This window comes from Corvus kubaryi, unplaced genomic scaffold (assembly GCF_017639235.1).
Source record: "Corvus kubaryi isolate FWS band 111438036 unplaced genomic scaffold, C.kubaryi_AGA036_p1.0 37395, whole genome shotgun sequence".
NCBI lineage: Eukaryota > Metazoa > Chordata > Aves > Passeriformes > Corvidae > Corvus > Corvus kubaryi.
Window position 1 is genome coordinate 7,090,930 of NW_024581134.1, and position 18,799 is coordinate 7,109,728.

The 18,799-nt window shown below is 61.1% G+C and overlaps 2 protein-coding genes across 4 annotated transcripts; one reads left to right on the forward strand and one right to left on the reverse strand.

Annotated features, from left to right (window-relative positions):
• The first annotated feature begins 776 nt into the window (after positions 1–776).
• Positions 777–13,359, forward strand: ZDHHC9 (zinc finger DHHC-type palmitoyltransferase 9). Its single transcript, XM_042039963.1, has 9 exons — positions 777–1,075; positions 7,803–7,963; positions 8,519–8,677; positions 9,498–9,635; positions 9,760–9,808; positions 10,076–10,178; positions 10,312–10,415; positions 10,529–10,694; positions 11,431–13,359. Exons 1-9 carry the CDS (start codon positions 909–911, stop codon positions 11,533–11,535), a joined length of 1,152 nt encoding a protein of 383 aa, XP_041895897.1. The 5' UTR covers positions 777–908; the 3' UTR covers positions 11,536–13,359.
• SASH3 (SAM and SH3 domain containing 3) lies at positions 13,286–18,252 on the reverse strand. 3 transcript variants are annotated; one of them, XM_042039966.1, is made up of 8 exons: positions 18,048–18,252; positions 15,754–15,846; positions 15,368–15,517; positions 15,139–15,286; positions 14,917–15,065; positions 14,609–14,815; positions 14,175–14,325; positions 13,286–14,066 (listed from the first exon to the last, which is right to left on the reverse strand). In XM_042039966.1, the coding sequence occupies exons 1-8, from the start codon at positions 18,099–18,101 to the stop codon at positions 13,879–13,881; spliced, it is 1,140 nt and encodes a 379-aa protein (XP_041895900.1). In that variant the 5' UTR covers positions 18,102–18,252; the 3' UTR covers positions 13,286–13,878. The 3 variants fall into 3 exon arrangements, with proteins under 3 accessions (XP_041895900.1, XP_041895899.1, XP_041895898.1); XM_042039965.1 differs by having other exon boundaries at positions 13,286–14,063; positions 15,139–15,289; positions 18,048–18,251; XM_042039964.1 differs by having other exon boundaries at positions 15,139–15,289; positions 18,048–18,251.
• Positions 18,253–18,799: the final 547 nt, after the last annotated feature.

Here is an 18,799-nt window from a genome sequence, read left to right on the forward strand (position 1 = left end):
ACCGGGCCGGGCCAAACCGGGCCGGGGCCGGGGCCGGGGCCGGGGGCCGGGGCCGGGGCCGCCACGTGCCGCGCCCCGCCTCCGCCCCGCCCTCCCTTGTCCGCACCGGGGCGGGGCCAACCGCGCGGAGTGGCAGCGCCTCTGGCCAATGGGCCTACGAGAAGCGGCGGGGCGGGAGGAGTCGCCGCGAAGTGACAGCGCCGGTGACCAATGGACAGGCGAGAAGCGGCGGGGTAGGAGGAGCTGCCGCCGAGTGACAACGCGCGCGGCCAATAGGCAGGCGGGAGGCGGCGGGGCGGGGCGGGGGGGCGCGGCGGGACCAATGGCGGTGGCGGCTCCGCCCCGGTGGGGCGCGGGGCGTGGCGGCCCCTCCCGGCGCGGAGGGAGCGACCGGCGCGGCCCGAGCGGCACCGGCACCGGGTGAGCGGCGGCGCGGGGTCCCTCCCGTCCCCTCCCTTCCCGTCCTCTCCCGTCTCCTCTCTAACCCTTCCCTTCCGCCCTCTCCCCTCCGGATCCCGGCACGCCCGCAGAGCCGCAGCCGCCCTGCCCTGTGTGGCCCGGCCCTGCCCTGTGTCCCCTCCCGGTGCGGAGCCGCCCCGCCGGCCCCTCCCGCCCAGCCGAGGGTCTTCCTGGCCGCGCCCCGCGCCCCCTCCCTGGTGGATTCCCACGGCAACGCCCCTCCCGGGCGCGGGGTTTCCATGGCGACGGCGGCCGTCGCCCCCCGCGCCGGTGCCGCCGCCGCCCCGGTGCTGACCGAGCGCTCTCCCCGTTCCCTCTCCCGCAGCCGCCGGCCCAGCCCAGCCCAGCGCGGCCCCGCGGGGCCCCGATGATGCCGGGCGCGCGGGCGGCGGAGCAGCAGCAGCGCCCGGAGGTGCGGCGGCCGCTGCCGCCCCAGTGACGGCCCCGCCATGTCGGTGATGGTGGCGAGGAAGAAGGTGGTTCGGAAATGGGAGAAGCTGCCGGGCAGGAACACCTTCTGCTGCGACGGCCGCATCATGATGGCCCGGCAGAAGGGCATCTTCTACCTGACCCTCTTCCTCATCCTCGGCACCTGTGCCCTCTTCTTCGCCTTCGAGTGAGTTCCCCGGGGACCCCGCGGAACGGGGACGGGGATGGGGTGCCCGGGGCCCTCGGCAGAGGGAGGGGAGCCTGGCGCGGTGCAGCCTGGCAGAGGGTGGCTCTCCCAGCCCAGATCTGCTTCCTCACCCTCAGCAGACCGACCCTGGAGGTTTTGGGGAGAACGGGCCCTGCTGGAGCTTGTGACACTGGCCTCTCTTCCCCGTGGGTCACCTTCCGTCTGGGACTTGGCAGTCCCTTGTCCCGAGTGTTCCTGGCTCCAGGATAGCTGGGGTGAAAGGGCGCTGCTGCTGCTGCAGCCCCGGGGCCCAGCCTGCGTCCTTACCCACGAGGGGACATGCAGCTCCCGCGCCAGCCCCACCAGCGAGGTGACCCCAACTGGAGGATTAATGAGGAGTGAGCCTGGGGGTCCTGCCAGTCCAACCTACCCCCAGCCTCCAGGCTGCACTACAGCAGAGCCCCCGCAGCCGGAGCCATCCTGGTGTTTGGGAAGGATCCGACCACTCCTTACATCCCCTCAGCAGCCTAAAGGCCTTCAGCCAAAACCTTCGATCCTGCTGAAAAAGAGGGATCTGCCACCTCCCCTCAGCTCTCTCTGGGAGCCGGGCTGAGGAGTTGGGCTGGCCTTAGACTAATCCGAAAACCAGAAAACAAGCAAAAAGGGAAAAGCCTGTGTTTGTCTGGGCCGATGGTGTGGGAGGGGGCAGGACACCCCTGTTGCCTGGTTAGAGGATGAGCTTGGATCAGCTAAACAACTGCAAAACTTCCCTTGCTTGCTCTCCATGGGCATGTTTGTGTTCTGGGGCGGGAGAAGGGCTGAAACAGGGTTGGGTAACACAAAAGCTAAGCCAGGAAGAACAAGTGGAAGGAGCTGCTCGCTGGCTAAGCCCTGGCTATTCCTGCAGGTCCAAAAAGCCCTTGGCCCAGATGCTGTCCTCCTCAGCATCTTTCCTAAGCCAGGGAACTTGTTTCCACATTCCCTGGCCCAACGTGTCTCTCCCTGCTTCCCTGCCCAAATTATCCCTGGCTCGGTCTGAATTCCGAGGTACCAAGTGACACCGCTCTTGGTTTGATGTTTGGGGGTTTTTCCATCTAAAAAATGGGGCTGAGCCTTCCTGCCTTACAGGAAGAACTAATAAGTGTTGGTGCTCCAGAAATGCTTACTGCTGCACCAGAAACACTGATTTGAGGGATAATTGCTCTGGCTCCCTGTGGATCCTGTCCGTAGCAGGAGAGTGAACCACATCCCGCTCTGCCGTGGTTGCACTAGGCGGAGTGAGCCAAGGCTGTTTTCCAGACCTAGGCTGTGGTTAGTCGGGAACGTGACTGGAAATTCCTTGAGAAGCCCCTTTCCATGCTCTGGCAGGCAGAGGCCTGTGGAGGGGTCGCTTGCACCAAGACATCCAGGCCGTGCCTAGAGCTGGAGGGTGGGCTCTGCGAGGGGAGTGCCTATGGGAACAGGATCACCTCTGAATTTTAGTTAAATCATCTGAGGGAGATAAGGAAAAGTTTGGGAAAATCCAAATAGCCATTTGATTCTTTCAGTGCGGAACACCTCAGTGTTGGTTTTTTTGGAAGAAAGAGGGTTATTTTGAACTTGTTTGGGGATTTTTGAATTTGGGATGGGGATGAAATGTTGCCTTCCCAACGGTAAACACTGCCCAAGGTCTCTGTTTCACTGATCAGGCTGAGATAAGCAGCTTGGCTTCTCGGGAGCCCTTCCTGCCCTGCATGTATAGGGAGTTTTGGGTGAGGATCTCAGCCTCGATATTTCACTGTGTTGTCCATTTGTCTCAGTGTTTGGCAGGTTCTTTAGCGTTTGCATGGAAATTCCTGGTTTCCCCCTTAAAGTTCGTGTCTGGGTTTGGAGCGGCAGCCGGCGGTGGGCGGAGGAGCCCTTTCCCTCGCTGCCCGCTCACTGCAGGCTGCCTGTGCCGTGCTGCTGCTCCATTCAGCTGAATCACTTGCGCAGTCACACCTTGTCTGAGCACGGCTCCGGGGTGCCTGGAGCCAGGACCCGTCTGGCTGCTCGCCCTGCGCCGGGCTGGGCTTGATCCCGGCGCTCCGGGCTGCGCTGGCTCCAGTTACAGCTGAGGCCGGTGGGGACGGGCACCCAGGTCAGGAGAAAAGCCACCGCCGTTCCCTCCCAGCCCTGGAGCGATGGCTGCACTCGCGGGGCTGCTGCTGGTGGTGGTTTTTTCCTCCGAGTTCCTCCAGTGCTGTCAGCGGCTCCGCGGTGTCCACAGGTGAGGGGGCTGAGCCACCTCAGCCCCGTGGCTGGGAATTGGAGTTGTTGATCCCCCAAACCGCAGCGCTGTGGTCTGGGATCGGGGAAATCTCTCCAGCCAGGAGCAAACAGGACCCAGAGGCTGGCAGAACTCAGTGCTGTACCTGAGATCCGACTCCTCCCTCCTAGATAAGGCAGAGGGACGGAGCTGTGCTGGCTCCCGGGAAGGGCTCTGCAGCGACCGGAGTCCTCTGCCCAAGGGCACCTCTCTCACCACTCTGTCGGCAGGGAGCAGCTCCCACTGCTTGGGGCTGGCCCCTGCGGAGTCCGAGACCTGTGTTTAACTGGGTCTGCTCTGTAACAGGTCCCATAAAATACAGTTTCACATCCTCTTGGCCTTATTTCAGACTCCTAATGGTATGTCAGCCCTGTGGTTGGGCACTTAGCTGCTGTTTGCTTGAGGTGTTCCAGCACGAGGAGAAGACCAGATAAAGCACTTGTGAAATCTCTTTAGGACCTGGGATAATGGGAGTCAGTGTCTGGGAGTTCCCTTTGCCGTTCCTGTCTCTCCTGAAGCGAGTTCCACGCTCAGCTGACGGGAATGGGATTTCTTTTGTCTCTCGCTTTTCAGCACAAAACTTGGCGTCTGTAAATGTTAGAGGCATGATAGCACCAGCAACACTGGCTCCTCACGGGAGGGGGCTGCTCTTGGATTTTCCAGTGCCCAAGCATGTTTGTCACTTTGTTTTTCCTACTTTCTTAGCTTTGTAGAGATGAAAATGTCTTTGTTTTCTGCTGAGCTGAAAACGTCTACACTGCCCCTTGTGTGACTTTATTTTGTAGCCTTGATTTCCAAACCCCAGAGACCCAAGTCTGACAGAGGGGCCTCTGAGCTGGCGTTACCTCTGGTTAGATCTGTGTCAAGCATGGTCAAAACTTACATGTGAGTTGAGTGGTGCTTTTTAATCATTGTAATTACTCTCAGTAGAAGTGAACTTTTTGGTGTCCAGACTTCAGCTTGTTTTGCTCCTGTTTCTGCAGGAAGTGGCCACTCGTGGGGTTTGGATTGACCTTTTTCTTATATGGGGTTCCTTCTCAGGAGATGATTTTGCCCTCCCTGCAGCCTCCACATCCTCTGTGGCACCCCCATTCCCAGATGGATCTTGGGGTGATTTGCCTGTGCAGAGATTTGAGATTTTAGCTGGGAAAGGAGCAATGACATCGGCATAACACGTCTGTCTCCTGCCTCAGTTGGGTCAGAAGCACATGGTGTGTGCTAACAGTTGATATGTCACTGCTGGCAAATGGGGAGAGCTTCCATGGAGAGCTCCAGCCCTGCCTGTGCTGCTGGGAAGGGCCTGCACACAGTGTTGTGGCGCGGTCGGGCCTTGGAGCAGCTGCTTCCATGCTTACCTCAAACCCAGCAGCTGCTAGACACCATCCCAGGGCTGGTGTGAACAGCCAGCACAGCCAGGCTGCAGTGCCCTGGTGAGGGTCAGGCATTTGGGAAAGGTACAGCTCTGCTGGCACTCACACCAGGCACACGGTGTGGCTGTGCTGTAGCTGAGCAAAGTTAAACTGGTGATTTGCAGGTGAGACGACAGTGGGTGAGTGAGTGATACTGCAGAGCTTGTGCTAAGCCCTGGGAGCTGTGCTGCCCTGTGGCCGTGGCTGCAGTCCCTGTCACCAGGGCTGGCATGGTGGCTTTCCCCTTCCTCCAGGGCTTTGCTCAATGTGCCGATTACAACAGACCTTCCCAAGTGGGTGCAAAATAACCAGCCAAGCACCATAACTCATGGCACCTCCCAGCTGCTTCTCCCCCTGCTCCCCATTCCAATGATCTCTTTGTTCAGCCTTCCTGCCCCCAGCCCATCCCGCTGTGATGATTAGTTGTGATAGTGCTGTTATTGTCTGCTTTTTGGTGACAAAACGCTCCAGAGCACAGATATGGTGCTGGGAGTGGGGGAGCAGCGTCCTCACATGCCAACAGAGCATCTCTGTTGGCTCTGAGCTCTCCCAAACAAAAGATCTTTAAATGTCTGTTCCTGAGCAGTGAAATTGTCTTCGAGATAAGGCGTGGACTGAAGATACCCCAGTGCTAGAGCGTACCTGAGTACCAACCCAAGAGTTTGTGTGGCTGCTTTCCCTGCTGTGGACGTGTTCCCCGAGTCCCCTCCCGAAGAGCGAGGCCCCTCAGCACAGCTGGTGGGCTCCATGCTGGGCTCCGTGCTGGGCCTTGGGGTGCAGTTTCACCATGGTGGAAGCTCCTCTGGCTCTTACCTCTGCTCTCACCTGCAAGGGGCCACAGAAGCCAGCCCAGCTAAGGGAAGCTAAGCTTAGCCTGTGTGGAAGCAGGAGGGCCATGGCTCAGCTTTAACACGGCTCGTGGATCCGTATTTAAACCCACAATACGTTCATGTTGCCACAGCGGTTCCAAAAGCTGTCTGTTCAGCTGGACAAGGGTCAGGCTGCAGCCCTTTGGGGCAGACGGTGTCCAGCTTTTCAAGGAATAATCACAGAATCATTTAGGGTGGAAAAAACCCCCAAGACCATCAAGTCCAATCTGTGACTGGTCACCACCTTGTCAACCAGCCCAGAGCACTGAGTGCCATGTCCAGTTGTTCCTTGGACACCTGCAGGGATGGGAACTCCACCACCTCTGTGGGAAGCCCTTTTCAATGCCTGACAACCCTTTCCATAGAAAAATTTCTCCTGATGTCCAACCTGAACCTCCCCTGGCACAGCTTGAGGCAGTGTCCTCTTGTCCTGTCACTGATTACCTGAGAGAGGAGGCTGACCTGCGCCTAAATCCATGTTCCATGTTCCTAACCCCATATTTCTACCTAAATGAGAGCTCTAAATGAGCTCCAAGGTTTTTGTTTACTTGCTGACTGACTCGCAGCTGTCCCTGGACTTTGCCCTTGCAAAGGGAATGCAAAGTTATCTTGGGCTGCCTGAAGACAATAAGCTCGGCCCTCCAGTTCTTCGTCTGTGGGCAGGGCTGGGCACAGGGACGTTGTTTTGGGGAACTGCAGAGTGTGCAGTGTCTGAAATGAAGGATGTTGGTTTAGGGGCCAGGCCCTCTGTGTTGCTGTGGGCTCCTGGTGTTGCAGCTGTGACTAAAGCGTGCTGTGGCTTCAGTGTGCAGCTCTTCTGTCCTCATCACGCGTGGGGGACAGCTGCTGGAGTCGGGCAATGGCCCGGGACACGTTCCTGCAGTGGGCCTGCAGAGCCCAGTGCTGCCAGCTGGAGCTGGAAACTGTGTTGTGTTTGGGGAATCTGTGGTGGGAATGGTGTCCAGAATTAAACACTGCTGTGGAGGTCATGGAAGTGGCCTTGCTTGGGATGGCAGCCCCACCAGGGAGGATAATCCCTGGCCCCTCACTGCAGTAGCCTGATGCTCCCGTGGAGAGTAGCTGTGGAACAGCCCGAGTCTGGGTTGGATCCAGCCCTTAGCAGAAGGGATAAAGGGTGGATCCTAGAAAGGCAGGAGCCTGAAAGCCTGGGTGCCCAGCTGCCTCAGGAGGCACCTGGCAAAGGGATGTGTGCGAGGAGAGGTGAGACATGGCACAAATGGTGGGATGTGGGTGGGCTTTCCCTTAAACTTCACCCCAACATCAGTGGGGTTTTCTGAAGGAATCAGGGTAAAATGTGGTTTTTTTCAGCTCAGTATGTCTCTAAATCAGGACTTCTGCCCAGGCCTCCCACACGGCCTGTGTTGTGGCACTCATGGGGACATGGCTGTGGGTGTCCAGGAGCAGCACAGCCATGGTGAGATGAGTCCCATGCTCCCTTTGCATCTCCTCCATCAGCAGCATCAGCACCATAAACTCCTCATTGGGCCTTGCTGCATTTATAGAGCAAACACACCTTGTTCCCTTTGGAGCTGGGGGTCTTGGAGCAGGAGCCTTTCTGCTTTATTTGGAGCATTCCAGTCCATTGTCTCAGAAAAGCCAAAGGAAGCCAGATGTCTTGTTGCATGGGAATGTTGTGCTTCCACAGGAATCCATTCCTGAGAAGCACAGGATGCACCTAATCCCAATAATTTCTGTGGTGCTGGAAGCTGCTGCCCTTTAGGGGCCAGCCAGAGAGTCCCACCATCCCCACAGGCTTCCATGCCTTCTGGCTCTCCAGGCTTGGGGTCCCTTCAGGCTTTGGGTGCTTCTCCCAGTGGTCTGTCCCATCCCTTGGCACCAGGAATGTAGTGGACAAGGTCTCTCCAGCTGCCTGGTTGTGTTTCTGGCATTACTTAAAACGGGAGCTGAAAACAGAACAAATGCTGGGAAGTATCTGTGCCTGGCTGGTGGAAAACACGGAGATGCTGCCTGGTTGTTGGAGCTGCCCTAGGAGTGTTCCCTTGTGGTGGTGGGATCAGAAGGATGTACTGAACAGCTTCTCTGCTCCAGATCTGAGCAGTGCCCGGGCTCTGATGCCATGCCAGGCGCTCAGCCCGGCACTGGCAGACTCTGACTCATCGCCTCCCGCCCCGTGTCCGCAGGTGCCGGTACCTGGCTGTCCAGCTGTCCCCGGCCATCCCCGTGTTTGCAGCAGTTCTCTTCCTGTTCGCCATGGCCACGCTGCTGCGGACCAGCTTCAGCGACCCTGGCGTGATCCCGAGGGCCCTGCCCGACGAGGCAGCCTTCATTGAGATGGAGATCGGTGAGTGTGGAGCGGCCAAGCTGGTGAGGGCTGGAAAAGCCTCTCTATTTATGGCATATTTCTAGGTTACAGTCCCTGCAGAGTTTATCTTCCTGGCTGGACCTCCAAAAGTGAGGATTGCCCCAGTCTGCTGGCTCACTGTACTTGGCCAAGTCTCAGAAAGTTGGCAGGATGTACCTGCATCCCTCCCTGGGAGCCGTTTCACCTGCTGCTTTCTCTCCCATAGCCATGTACATACAAACCCAGTTTGTTTTTGATAAGGGGTGTAGAAAGCCTGGAGTGATCCCCTTGATCCTTCAGGGAGGGAGGAGGTTTGGTGGATGCGGGTGATAACACCCAGCCCACTCTCAACATGCCCATGAAAGCTCTGGCATCCCTTTTCGTGCCTCCAAGCTGCCAGGTTGGCTCTGGCCCGCATGAGCAGAGCTGCAGCCTCCGGCTCCGGAGCCAGCGGGCTCTGATCCCGCTGGTAGGAAAGGCAGGGAAGTGAGTTGTCATTTGAGGCCTGGCGTGTTGTAGCAGCAGGTCCGATCTGTGCCCGGCTCTCTCTGGCAGAGGCCACCAACGGGACCGTGCCGCAGGGTCAGCGCCCGCCCCCGCGCATCAAGAACTTCCAGATCAACAACCAGATCGTGAAGCTCAAGTACTGCTACACGTGTAAGATCTTCCGGCCGCCCCGCGCCTCGCACTGCAGCATCTGCGACAACTGCGTGGGTGAGTGGGGCTGGGGGCTGGGCCTGCTCCTCGCAGAGAGCCTCGGGGGAGGGACGGGCCCGTGCCCGGGCTTGTGCTGGGCAGCTCCGGACTGGTGGAGTGTCCGGGCTGCCTCGTCTTGTACTCAAGGAGCTTGAGGTTTGCTCAGAATCTGGAGCCAGGTGGTTCCTCTTTGCCAGGACTTTGACAGTAACCAGTCTAACCGAGCCCAGCTGCTCTGTGTACACGTGCAGCCCGCTTTTGAGTTCCACTGGACTCTGGCCTTGCAGGACTGGAGGGTTGCAGTGGAGAGTTGTGTCTCAGGTGAAAGCAGCTCCTTCATCAGCACAGAGACTGTGCCATTCCCTGGGGTGCCCTGGTTGTTGTCCTCCTTCTGTGTATGTAATTGGCTCATGTTCAGCATCACTGCTCCAGGCAGAAATCCCATCCTGCTGCACCCCTTTGCTCCTTTTCAGATTCCCAGCCTTTGTGTGTTTATACAGTTCCTTGAACCCTCTCCTGATTATTCCAGGGTAAGAACTTGGGGACCCCCAGGCCTTCATCTAACCCATGTGCTGTGGCTGTTGTACCCCAGGGAAAGAAGACACACATGAGGGGTCAAGCTCAAACTCTCTCTTAATGTGCAAAATGACTCATTATAAAACGATTTTGGACTTTTGACCTCCTGAAAGGAGGCCAAAATGCGGGGTCCTGAGTGAGCAGAGGGTTGGACTTGGCAGTTTGTGCCAGCCTGGATTTTCGAGGTGGAAACAGGAGCAAGGATCTAGAGGTGGGCAGGGCCATGCCAGGGCAGTGCTAATCTTCATCTTGGCTTCCCCAGAGCGCTTCGACCATCACTGTCCCTGGGTGGGCAACTGTGTGGGGAAGAGGAACTACCGCTACTTCTACCTCTTCATCCTCTCGCTCTCCCTCCTCACCATCTACATCTTCACCTTCAACATCGTCTACGTAGCACTGAGTGAGTCTGCCTGGAAAGCTGGATGGCTGGGAGGGACAGAGTGGGGCTACAGATGGTGTGAAACCAGGGAACTGGACACAGTGGGATGTTCCATATTAAAAAATCTCTTTTTTTTGTACTGCAGAATCTCTGAAGATTGGGTTTCTGAACACATTGAAAGAAACCCCAGGGACATATCCTTCCATGGTCCTGAGGGCTTGGCTTCTCCAAAGCTGGGGGTTAGTGGGAGCTGCATCGAAGAGTGGCTGCCTTGGCCACTCTGAGTCTTTCAAAGCATTTTCCTCCCAGGTGACAATGTGGGGAGGAGTTTCATGGCTTTTGGGAGGAGAGCAAAACAGAAAACAGTGGCTAGGAGAGGAAGAGAAGTTGGTGTTTCTGGGGGCAGTAACAGCTGGGCTGGGCCTGCTCTCAGGCTGTTCCCAGTCCTTAACTGTTCTCACTGTACTGGAGGTGCTCATCTGTTTCTTTACGCTGTGGTCAGTGGTGGGGTTAACTGGGTTCCACACCTTCCTGGTGGCACTGAATCAGACAACCAACGAAGACGTAAGTAGAGCCTTCCTCTTCCTCTGAGCTGTCGCCGTTTCTCAGTGTGTCAAGGCTGTGCACAGCACAGGGATCTGGGGGCTGGGGCAGGGTGTCCCTGGAGTAAACCTGAGCTTGTGCCCAACTATTTCAGATTAAGGGGTCCTGGACTGGGAAGAACCGCGTGCAGAATCCCTACAGCCACGGCAACATAGTGAAGAATTGCTGCGAGGTGCTCTGCGGGCCCCTGCCCCCCAGGTAAGCTCCTGAGGGGTGGCCTTGACCTTCATCTTCCAGCAGCAGTTCTGGTGGGGAGAGAGGTGGGATTTGGGGAGACATGGGTCTCTGATGGCGTGGCTGTGTCCTTGCAGCGTCCTGGACAGACGGGGCATCCTGCAGCAGGAGGAGAGCACAGCTCAGGAGGGGTCGTGCCTGCAGGGGCCTGGCACGCAGGAGCCCCCAGCCACGCAGGGCCCTGGGCAGGCCCAGGAGGGTGGCATGAAGCAGCAGGACGGCAGCATTCCTCCCCCCAGTGCCGTGAGTGATCCTCTTGGGAGCTGGGGGGGCTCTGGGACAGCGAGAGGAAGCTGAGTGTGACTTAGAAAGGACAAAATGATATGGGGGGTCTGTGCTGAGAGGCTGCTGCTGAAAAGCTTGTTTGCTCTGACCCTGGAAACCAGCGTGTGTTGGTTTCCTTGGATTTCCTCAAAGGAGATCACAGCTGGCTGGGGTTTTGGAGATCAGTCCTGCCATGAGAGCACTCTGGAGCTGTTGCCCATGGAGCTCGGTGGGGCTGGGAGGGCTGGGAGGTTGCACACATCTTGTTCTGGTGCTGCATGTGAGCTGCAGGGCTGTCCCTGGGATCTCCATCCTTGGAGAAAGCTGTTGTGGCCCTGAGCAGCCTGCTCTGTGTTTGAAATTAGTCCTGCATTAAGGACATGGTTTGACAGGAGACCTCCAGAGTGCCCTTCCCACCTAAATTATTCCGTGAACATGGTGGGAAATAGCTCAGCTTGCTCCTGCTTGGGCATGAGTTGTCGCTTCTCTGGTGGACACAGCCCAGACACTTCTGCTGGAGCAGTCCAGTGCTCCAGCTCTCCCTGAAGCTGCTGTTCTGCCTGTTGGGCGGCCCCTGGTTTCTGGTTTCTCCTTGTCCCAAGCCCAGCTGAGACGGCTGCCAGTGGAGCTGGAGGCAGTAGCGGAGCGGTGGGGGCTGTGTGCTCGGGCTCTGCACTGGGCTGTTCCTGCAGGTCACTCTGTCCTCTCTCCGCAGGTCCCTGCGCCGTCCGTGAGCGACACCGAGATGCCAGAGGAGAAGCAGCGAACGCCTGGGGAGCTCCCGGTGCCCTCCCCGGACGCTGGGCGAGCGGAGCACTAGCATCTGCTTGGAAGGGAGAACTTTCTTGTTTTGTCGAATCAAAGCTGGAAGTGGTGGAGGAGAGGAGGAGAAGGGCTGGATGGCAGGCATCTGATTCCCCATGGCCATTTTGCTTTAGTCATTACTCACCGCGGTGCGGGCGGCGCTGGCCCTGCGCAGTGGCACGGGACAGCGAGCGTGGGCAGCACGCCCTGGTCACCACGGGGCACTGCCACCACCAGGGCAGCTCTGCCTGGGGCCGGGCCTCTGGCTCTGCGGGCTGTCCTGGATGCTCCATCCCGGCGCGGGGCTGGGGCTGTCCCTCTGCCGGGGCCCGGCTCTGACCAGGAATCCCCCCAGGAAGGGGAGAGCAATCGTGGCAGCAGCGTCCTCTCTCCCCTCCTCACTCCTTCCTCTAATCTGTCGCGTTGTTTTGTGGTTGGCGTGGCAAGGCTTGTCAGGAGACATTTTGGTGCCCAAAGGACCCAAACAAGCGGGAAGGAGTTGTGCTGGCAGCGGTTTTTAAGTAGCGTTCTTCCTGTGCTCCTTTTCATGTGGCGTAGCAAGGCAGCAGCTGTGAGGGGACCCTCCCTCCCATCCTGCCCTGGGGCTCACACTGCCCTGGGGCTTCCAAGGAGGGAGAGGACAGCCCTTGCCCCTCCCTGGCCACAGAGCAGTTGTGCCGGGGTGGGCTGAGCTGCAGGGAAGGGTCTGCCCATGCCACTGGCTCCTGGCTGGTGCTGGGGCTGCATTTGCTGCCGCGTGTCCACACTGAGCCCTCCCCGGCTGTGGCACGGCCGCTCTGCAGAACCTCAGCTCCGATTCTGTGTTGTGTCACTGCATCCCCATGTCCCCGCCCCCTTGCCTTGCTCTGCAGTTCTCAGCCACCCTAGACTGGCTTTGGGAGCCTTGGATCTTCCCAGGATTGTGCCAGCTGCCCAGGGCTGGGCTGTGTGGTGTTGGTCACTTGTGTGTCCTCAGCGGAGGAGAGGCTGGGGGATGGTGGGAGAGCTCTGTGCCATGGCAGGGCTCCCCCCGCTCCACAGCCCCCATCCTGCACTGGCAGGACCCTCACACCTGTGGGGTCCCCACAGAGGCTGCTGGTAGAGGAGAGGCCATTCCGTGCCCCGGCAGCTCCAGCTCCGCATCCCACGCCACAAGCACTGGGTGCTCCCGTTCTCCCCGCAGGCGTGCGGTGGGTGGTGGCAGGTGGAGGGTGTCCTGCCTGGCCAGTCCCGTGTGTGTGTCCGTGATGCTCCTGCCTGGCAGTGGGAAATGGCTGCTGCTCCCTCCCTGGCCTCTCGTGCCACCCTGCTCTCAGCAGTGGTGAGGAGCGGGTGCAGCCGGGACCCTGCTCCCTCTGGAGCCTCCCTGTGCCTCCCAGCTCGCTCCTTGCCGCTGGCCCTGGGTGAGGTGCCGTGTTAAAGCGGCACCTGCACTGCCCCCTGTCCCGGGTGAGAGGGCAGAGCTGCCACAGCAGCTCCCAGCTGGAGTGTGCCAGGGAAGGAGCCCCGGCCTCCCTGCCACGGCCCCGCAGCCAGCCCAGCCCCATCCTGTTCCATCCCTCGGGGACAGGGGTCCTGCGCCCCACCCCGTGGGAGTCACCCCAACACGCTACTGACCAAATCTCCAATTCAGTGTGAAAAAGTGTATTTTTTGGCTCTGCTGCTCCCTGTTCCACGTGGTGTGTGGAGTGCTGCCTGCCGGGACCTGCCTGCACGGGTCAGGGTCTCCAGAAGCAAGGAAGGGGTTGGGTGAGGGTTGGGTGTTCTTTTTTTTTTTTCTTATTATTATTTTTTTTTAATTTTAAAACAATGAAGGAAACTTAATTGGTTTGAAAATGGCTGAGCTGTAGCCCCTGCGTGTCTGTACTGCCCCAAGCCAGCTGCCTCTTCCCCCTTCCCTGTGTCTTTCCAGGCCTCTCCATCTCACACTTCCAGTGTGTCTTAGCTGTGTTATTTGCATCTTGCTGTCGCCCACGGTGGGTGAGGGGGGTCTCCGTGTGTCCATGCTGGGAAGTGTCAGTGTCCTGGGAAGGCTTTAGTTGCCTGCAGACACAGCTTTCCTCCCCAGCTCCCTTCCTGAGCCTGCTGGCAAACCTGGGAAAAGGCAGCCGATGCCTGTGGTGTCCTGGCGGGGAGCGCGGTGCCCCAGCGTGCCCAGAGCCCCTGGCAGTGGTGCCAGGCAGTGCCGTGCAAAATGTCCTGGGGCTCCTTGTGCCCACCCAGCATCTGGCTCTGGTGCAGGGGCCGAGCCGGGCCCCGAGGTGCCACCACTGGGGCTCCCCTGTCCCCTACCAGCAGCCATCCCCTCCAGTCCACCCCACTGTTAGGGCCAGAGCGGGAAGCGGCAGTGCCGGCGGGCTCAGGGGGATTCTGCCATGGAGACAGCCCCCAGCTGCTCCTCGGGACCCCTCAGCTCGGCCTCCTCCCGGCTGCCATCCAGGGTCTCTGATCCCTCAAAGCAGCCGGAGTCCCGAGGAATGTCTCCTTTGGGCCCTGAGGGCGATGGCAGGGCTTCGGAGGTGTCAGCATCCTCCGGCTCGCTGGCTGCTGGGAGAGGGGCCGTGGCATTAGTGGTGCTGCTGGGGTGCCCCGTCGGGGGGTCTGCCACCCCTCCCCAGGACTGGGGGGTCTCCCACCCCTCCCCAGGACTCTTACTGTCGTAGTCCAGGAGGAGCTCGGCGGCCGTCAGCAGCTTGGCGCGGTGCTGGGGGTCCGTGATGTGCAGTTCGTTCAGGTGGGTCTCCCGCAGCTCCTTGAAGTCCTCCAGGGTCTGGTACCCGTTCAGCAGGAGGGTGGGGGTGTGCTCCTGGGTGGGGGGCGTGGGCAGGGGTGAGCGGGGCTCGGGTGGCTCCCCTGGCTCCCTCCCCTGACCCCCAGTGCTGGCCTGTGGCTCCCGCCTCAGCGTGGGTCCATGGTGGGCACCTGCCCCCACGTTACCCAGAAATGCCCCATGTGTCCCCTCTGTGCCCCTGGGTGCTTGGTGGAGGGACCCCCGCGGGCGGGGGACAGTGAAGGGGAGGGGGTGGTCCCAGTGCTGGCACGCCAGTCACAGCTGGGTGCTGCTGTCCCCCACGGCCCCTGTCCCCCACCTGCAGGTTGATGCGCTCCAGCAGCTCATGGAGGGTCTTGGGCTTGAGGCGCTTGTTCCGGCTGGAGCCCCGGCTCCTGCGGGCAGGGACTGTCTCCTCAGGGATCACATCCACGTAGATGAACTTGAAGGAGCCCACCCTGTTGTTGAGCAGCCCCGTCCAGGTGCCCACAGGCGGCTTCTCGATGATGCCAATGATGTCCCCTTTCTAGGCCGAGGGACATGGGATGGCGGTGGGTGCAGCCTTGGGGAACACCCCCACCTCAGGGGTGTCCCCAGCCACCCTCCCTCCCTCCCCCAGGGGCTCACCCGCAGCTTCAGGGAGTCCTTGTCATAGGGGCTGGGGGTGAAGTCGGTGTGGACACGGGCCCGGCCGCAGAAGGGGCCGGTGTAGGCTGGGACAGTCTCCTCCAGCCGCCGGCTGTCCCCGGGATCGGCAGGGCTGGGAAGGTCGCTGCCTGCAGAGAGGAGGGGGTCAGGATGCACCCGGCTGGAGACGCGGGGCCAGTGTCCTGTCGGGGCCGGCCTCACCGCTGGACATCTGGCGTCCGAGGGCTGGGCGCCCGTCCTCCTCCTCCTCCAGCTCCAGGTACGACAGGGGCACCTTGTCATGGCTCCGCTCTTCCGTGCTGCTGGCTGGGGACAGGGGGCATGGGGACCCCTCCTCCTCCACCTCTCCCTGCTGGGGGTACCGGGGTCAGGCCGAGGGAGGGGGAGCTGTCCCCCACTCACCTGTCCGCGTCCCCACAGCCCCGCTCACCTTCCCCTCGGCCAGCGCTCTCACGGCCATCCTGCCCATCTTGCGGTTCATGGTGCGGGAGATGACCGCCCGCCACTTCCTGCCCAGCTTCGTCCCGCTGCTCCGCCCGGCATCCTCGGGACTGGCACTGCTGGCATCATCCTCAGGGATCTGCCAGGGGGATGGAGAGTGAAGGCAGAGCCCCCCACGCGGGGCAAGCCTCAGCAGGGTCACACAGGGCTGTGAGACCCCAAATCCCAGCAAGGCTGGCACCCTGGGGCTGCTCTGTGACACCTGGGCCACTGGTAAGACCAGGAGTTTTGGGAAACCAGCTCTGAAATGGGCTGTTCCCGGGGGAGCAGGATGTGTCAAGGGGTGCTGCTGCCCCAGGCATGCTGGGAACTCACGTTCTCCTCCAGGCTGAACTCCTCGTTTGACACGGGGGAGCTGACCTTGGACTTGCTGAAGTCCTTGAAGCTGCTGGAACGCTGTAGGGAAAGCTGGAAGCAGGGGCAGAGGTGTGAGGGGGGAGATGGAAAGGTGTGAGGGCTTCTTCCTGCATCCCCTGCCCCAGTTCCTCTCCTCCCTTTGGGCTGCTCTGCCCATCCCAGGGTGATGCCAGTGCTGGGAGGAGTTTTTGGCTGGCACAGCCTTTCCTGTCTGCCCTCTTCCAGGAGCTGCCGTGTGCCGTGAACTCCCCAACCTGGGATGTGGAGCTCTTGGTGCCTGTGCAGCTGCTTGGCACAGCATTCCGAGGGCAGGGATGCTCTGGTGTGGAGCCTGGCACTGCCATGCTGGGAGCAGCCCAGGGCTGTGCCATGTTGCCACGCTGGCACATGGGCCAGGACATGGGGGGACACAGGGCTCTGCAGTGCCGCAGCTCCTCTCAGCACAGGTGGGCAGGCAGTGAAGGGCTGGTAGCACCAGAGCAGCCATGTCCCTGCTGCTACCCACAGGGTCAGCTCCAGGACTGAAAGTTTCCGTGTTTTCCGCCTGTGAGTGTCACCACACAGCCCAGAGAGCACACCCTCAGCATCCCCAGCTGGCTTGGTGCCACCTCCATGCCTAAGCCATCAAAGCTGGTTTTGGATCTCAGTCCTGGCACACCTCTCCATCCCCTCCCCTTCCATTCTTTCCTGTGCCCCCTGCCCGCCTTCCTCTCCCTGGCCTCAGGTGCCTGTCTCACACGGAAGGGTGTCTCCACGCCAGGAGCGCCCTTGGTGCCAGCACAGCCACATGGTCCCAGGTGTCCCTCATCCCTGGATGCCAGCACCAGCGTGCTCACATTGGGGCACGCTGAGCTCGGCTGCCACCGCCAGCCCTTTTGAGGCCCTCGGAGCACACACCACGGTGCTCGCTCTGCTGCCACCACCACCACCAGGGATTTCCGTTCTCAAGCAGCTCTGCCAGCTCCTGTGGTGGCTGAGGCCCTTCCCAGCCCTGCACAGCCTGGCCCTGTGCTGTCCCCTCTTTATTCTCCTCCTCATTCGCCCCTCACATCCCTAAGCACTCGGTTTTGCCGTTCCTTGCAGAGGGCTAGCTCTCAGTGTGTCACCCAGCTGTCCATCCGCAGTGGCTTTATGCGGCAGGGCCGGCTCCAGGTGCATCCGTGCAGAGGGCATGCTGGCTTCTGCCCTGCTCCCACCCCAGTGCCCTGAATCCACCCGATCCAGGTGCGCCGAACCCCCCCAGGGCTTCACTGCTGAGACAGGACAGCTCTGCAGCTGGGAAAGCCGCTGCCCTGGGGCTGGAGGAGCCATGGAGGGCCCGGCAGTGGGATGTGAGTCAGGGCGGCCGGGCTCTCCCGGCGCAGGGCAGGGAGGGGGAAGTGAGACTGGCTGTGGCTGGGCAAGGGCAGGGGATGCCCACTGGGATTGCCCGGGCTGGATGGGCCACCGCGGTGCAGGGAGGGGGACTTCACCCAGATTTCCTGCGGGAGCTCGCCAGCACGGAGGAGCTGCCAGAGCAGGGAGTGTGCCTGTCATGGGCAGGACCCCGTACCAGGCACTGCCCCTGCTCCCCGCGGTGACTTACTGATGCTGATGCCAGCCCAGCAAAGCTTGGCAAGAGCTGAAGTGCCAGCTGGTGCGAGACCTGGCGGGGGATGAGGAGCCAGTTTGGGCCCCACTGGTGACTTCAGCCACAGGGTGGCACATGGCCGTGCCACGCACGGGGCTCTCGAGAGGCCGTGGCACCGGCAGCTGGGGCTCCCGTGGCTCCCGTGGCTCCCGTCTCGGAGCGGTGCTGCCGGAGGAAGCGGCTGCCGCACGTGACGGAGCTGCAGCCCGACCGCAGCACCTTGCACAGCCATGGCCCCCAGGAAATGACGGGCGGCCGCCCACGCCTGGCGAGGCCATGGGGGGGGGGGGGGGGGTACAGCCTCCCCCAGCACAGCCCCACGGGTCCCACCGGCACCCCAGCTGGCACCCACGCTGACCCCGGGGGCTGTGCATCCCAGCCACCCATCCCAACGGGATGGAAGCCAGAGTGGGAGGTGGACAAGGCCAGGACCACGCACTGGCGAGGCCACAGTGGCTGGTGGCCGCAGAGACGGACCGATGGCAGGGCCGCTGCCACGCTGTCCCAGCCCCCTGGCACCAGCTCTGCTGCTCAGCATCCCCCGGCAGCCCAGGCTGGAACAGCTCTGGATGTGCCGGGACATCCGCGGTGCTGAGGGCAGCTGGATGCCGCCAGCACTCACCTTCCTGTGTCCCGGCTCCTTGTCCCCGGCGTTGGAGGGCTTGCGGCGGAGCATGGCGCGGGGGCCGGTGGCGAGGGCAGCGTCCGGCAGCGCCGAGCACGTCCCGACCCGCGGCACCGGCACCGAGCCGGGAGCGCACAGGAAGCTGGCGGTCACATGAGAGGCGCTTGCAGCCGTGCTCAGGGTGGCTGCCGAGGCGCGGGCTGGGGCAGGAGGAAGGAAACCCTCCACCGAGCTGCTGCCCTGCCCGGGGCCCCTGGGTGGGAACGGTGTCTGTGTCCGCACCTCTCGGCAGCGCTGCCCCTCGGTGACGCTGCCCCTGCCCTGCCTCCCCTCGGCGGTGCTGCTGCCCCTCGGTGCTGCTGCCCCTTGGCCATCTGCAGATGGGCAGCGTGTGTCCCCCAATGCAAAAGGTGACAGTCCCCAACCCCTCTGTCGTGCCTGCTCATCCTGCTGGGACGTGATAGCCAAGCCCTCTGCGTGACACTTGGTCGGGGATGCCCCCCGTTATCTCAGGTCCCCCCGGCTCGGCATCACACCCAGGTGGGACATGCTTATGGTCACCCCGCTGCTGGCACCCGTGGGGACATCCCTGGTTGTGCTGGCTGCCCTGCACCTTCTCACTCCAAATCCTCCATCTTCTGCCCCAGAATTACAATCTGCCCAGATCCATCTTCTCACTGTCAGCATTGGCTTGGTCGCCCCAGGGCTGGACAGAGGGCACAAGCAGGGTCACAGGAGGGAGTTAGGGG

What these genes read in the sequence shown, in the direction of transcription:
- ZDHHC9 (XM_042039963.1), top strand. Translation starts at nt 909, where the DNA reads ATGTCGGTGATGGTGGCGAGGAAGAAGGTGGTTCGGAAATGGGAGAAG. An exon ending in CTTCATTGAGATGGAGATCG is followed by an intron (nt 7,964 to 8,518) that starts GTGAGTGTGGAG and finishes TCTCTCTGGCAG; the next exon opens with AGGCCACCAACGGGACCGTG. An exon ending in ATCAGACAACCAACGAAGAC is followed by an intron (nt 10,179 to 10,311) that starts GTAAGTAGAGCC and finishes CAACTATTTCAG; the next exon opens with ATTAAGGGGTCCTGGACTGG.
- SASH3 (XM_042039964.1), bottom strand. Translation starts at nt 18,101, where the DNA reads ATGCTCCGCCGCAAGCCCTCCAACGCCGGGGACAAGGAGCCGGGACAC. An exon ending in AGTTCAGCCTGGAGGAGAAC is followed by an intron (nt 15,518 to 15,753) that starts GTGAGTTCCCAG and finishes TCCCCCTGGCAG; the next exon opens with ATCCCTGAGGATGATGCCAG. An exon ending in TGGAGCGCATCAACCTGCAG is followed by an intron (nt 14,326 to 14,608) that starts GTGGGGGACAGG and finishes CCCCCCACCCAG; the next exon opens with GAGCACACCCCCACCCTCCT.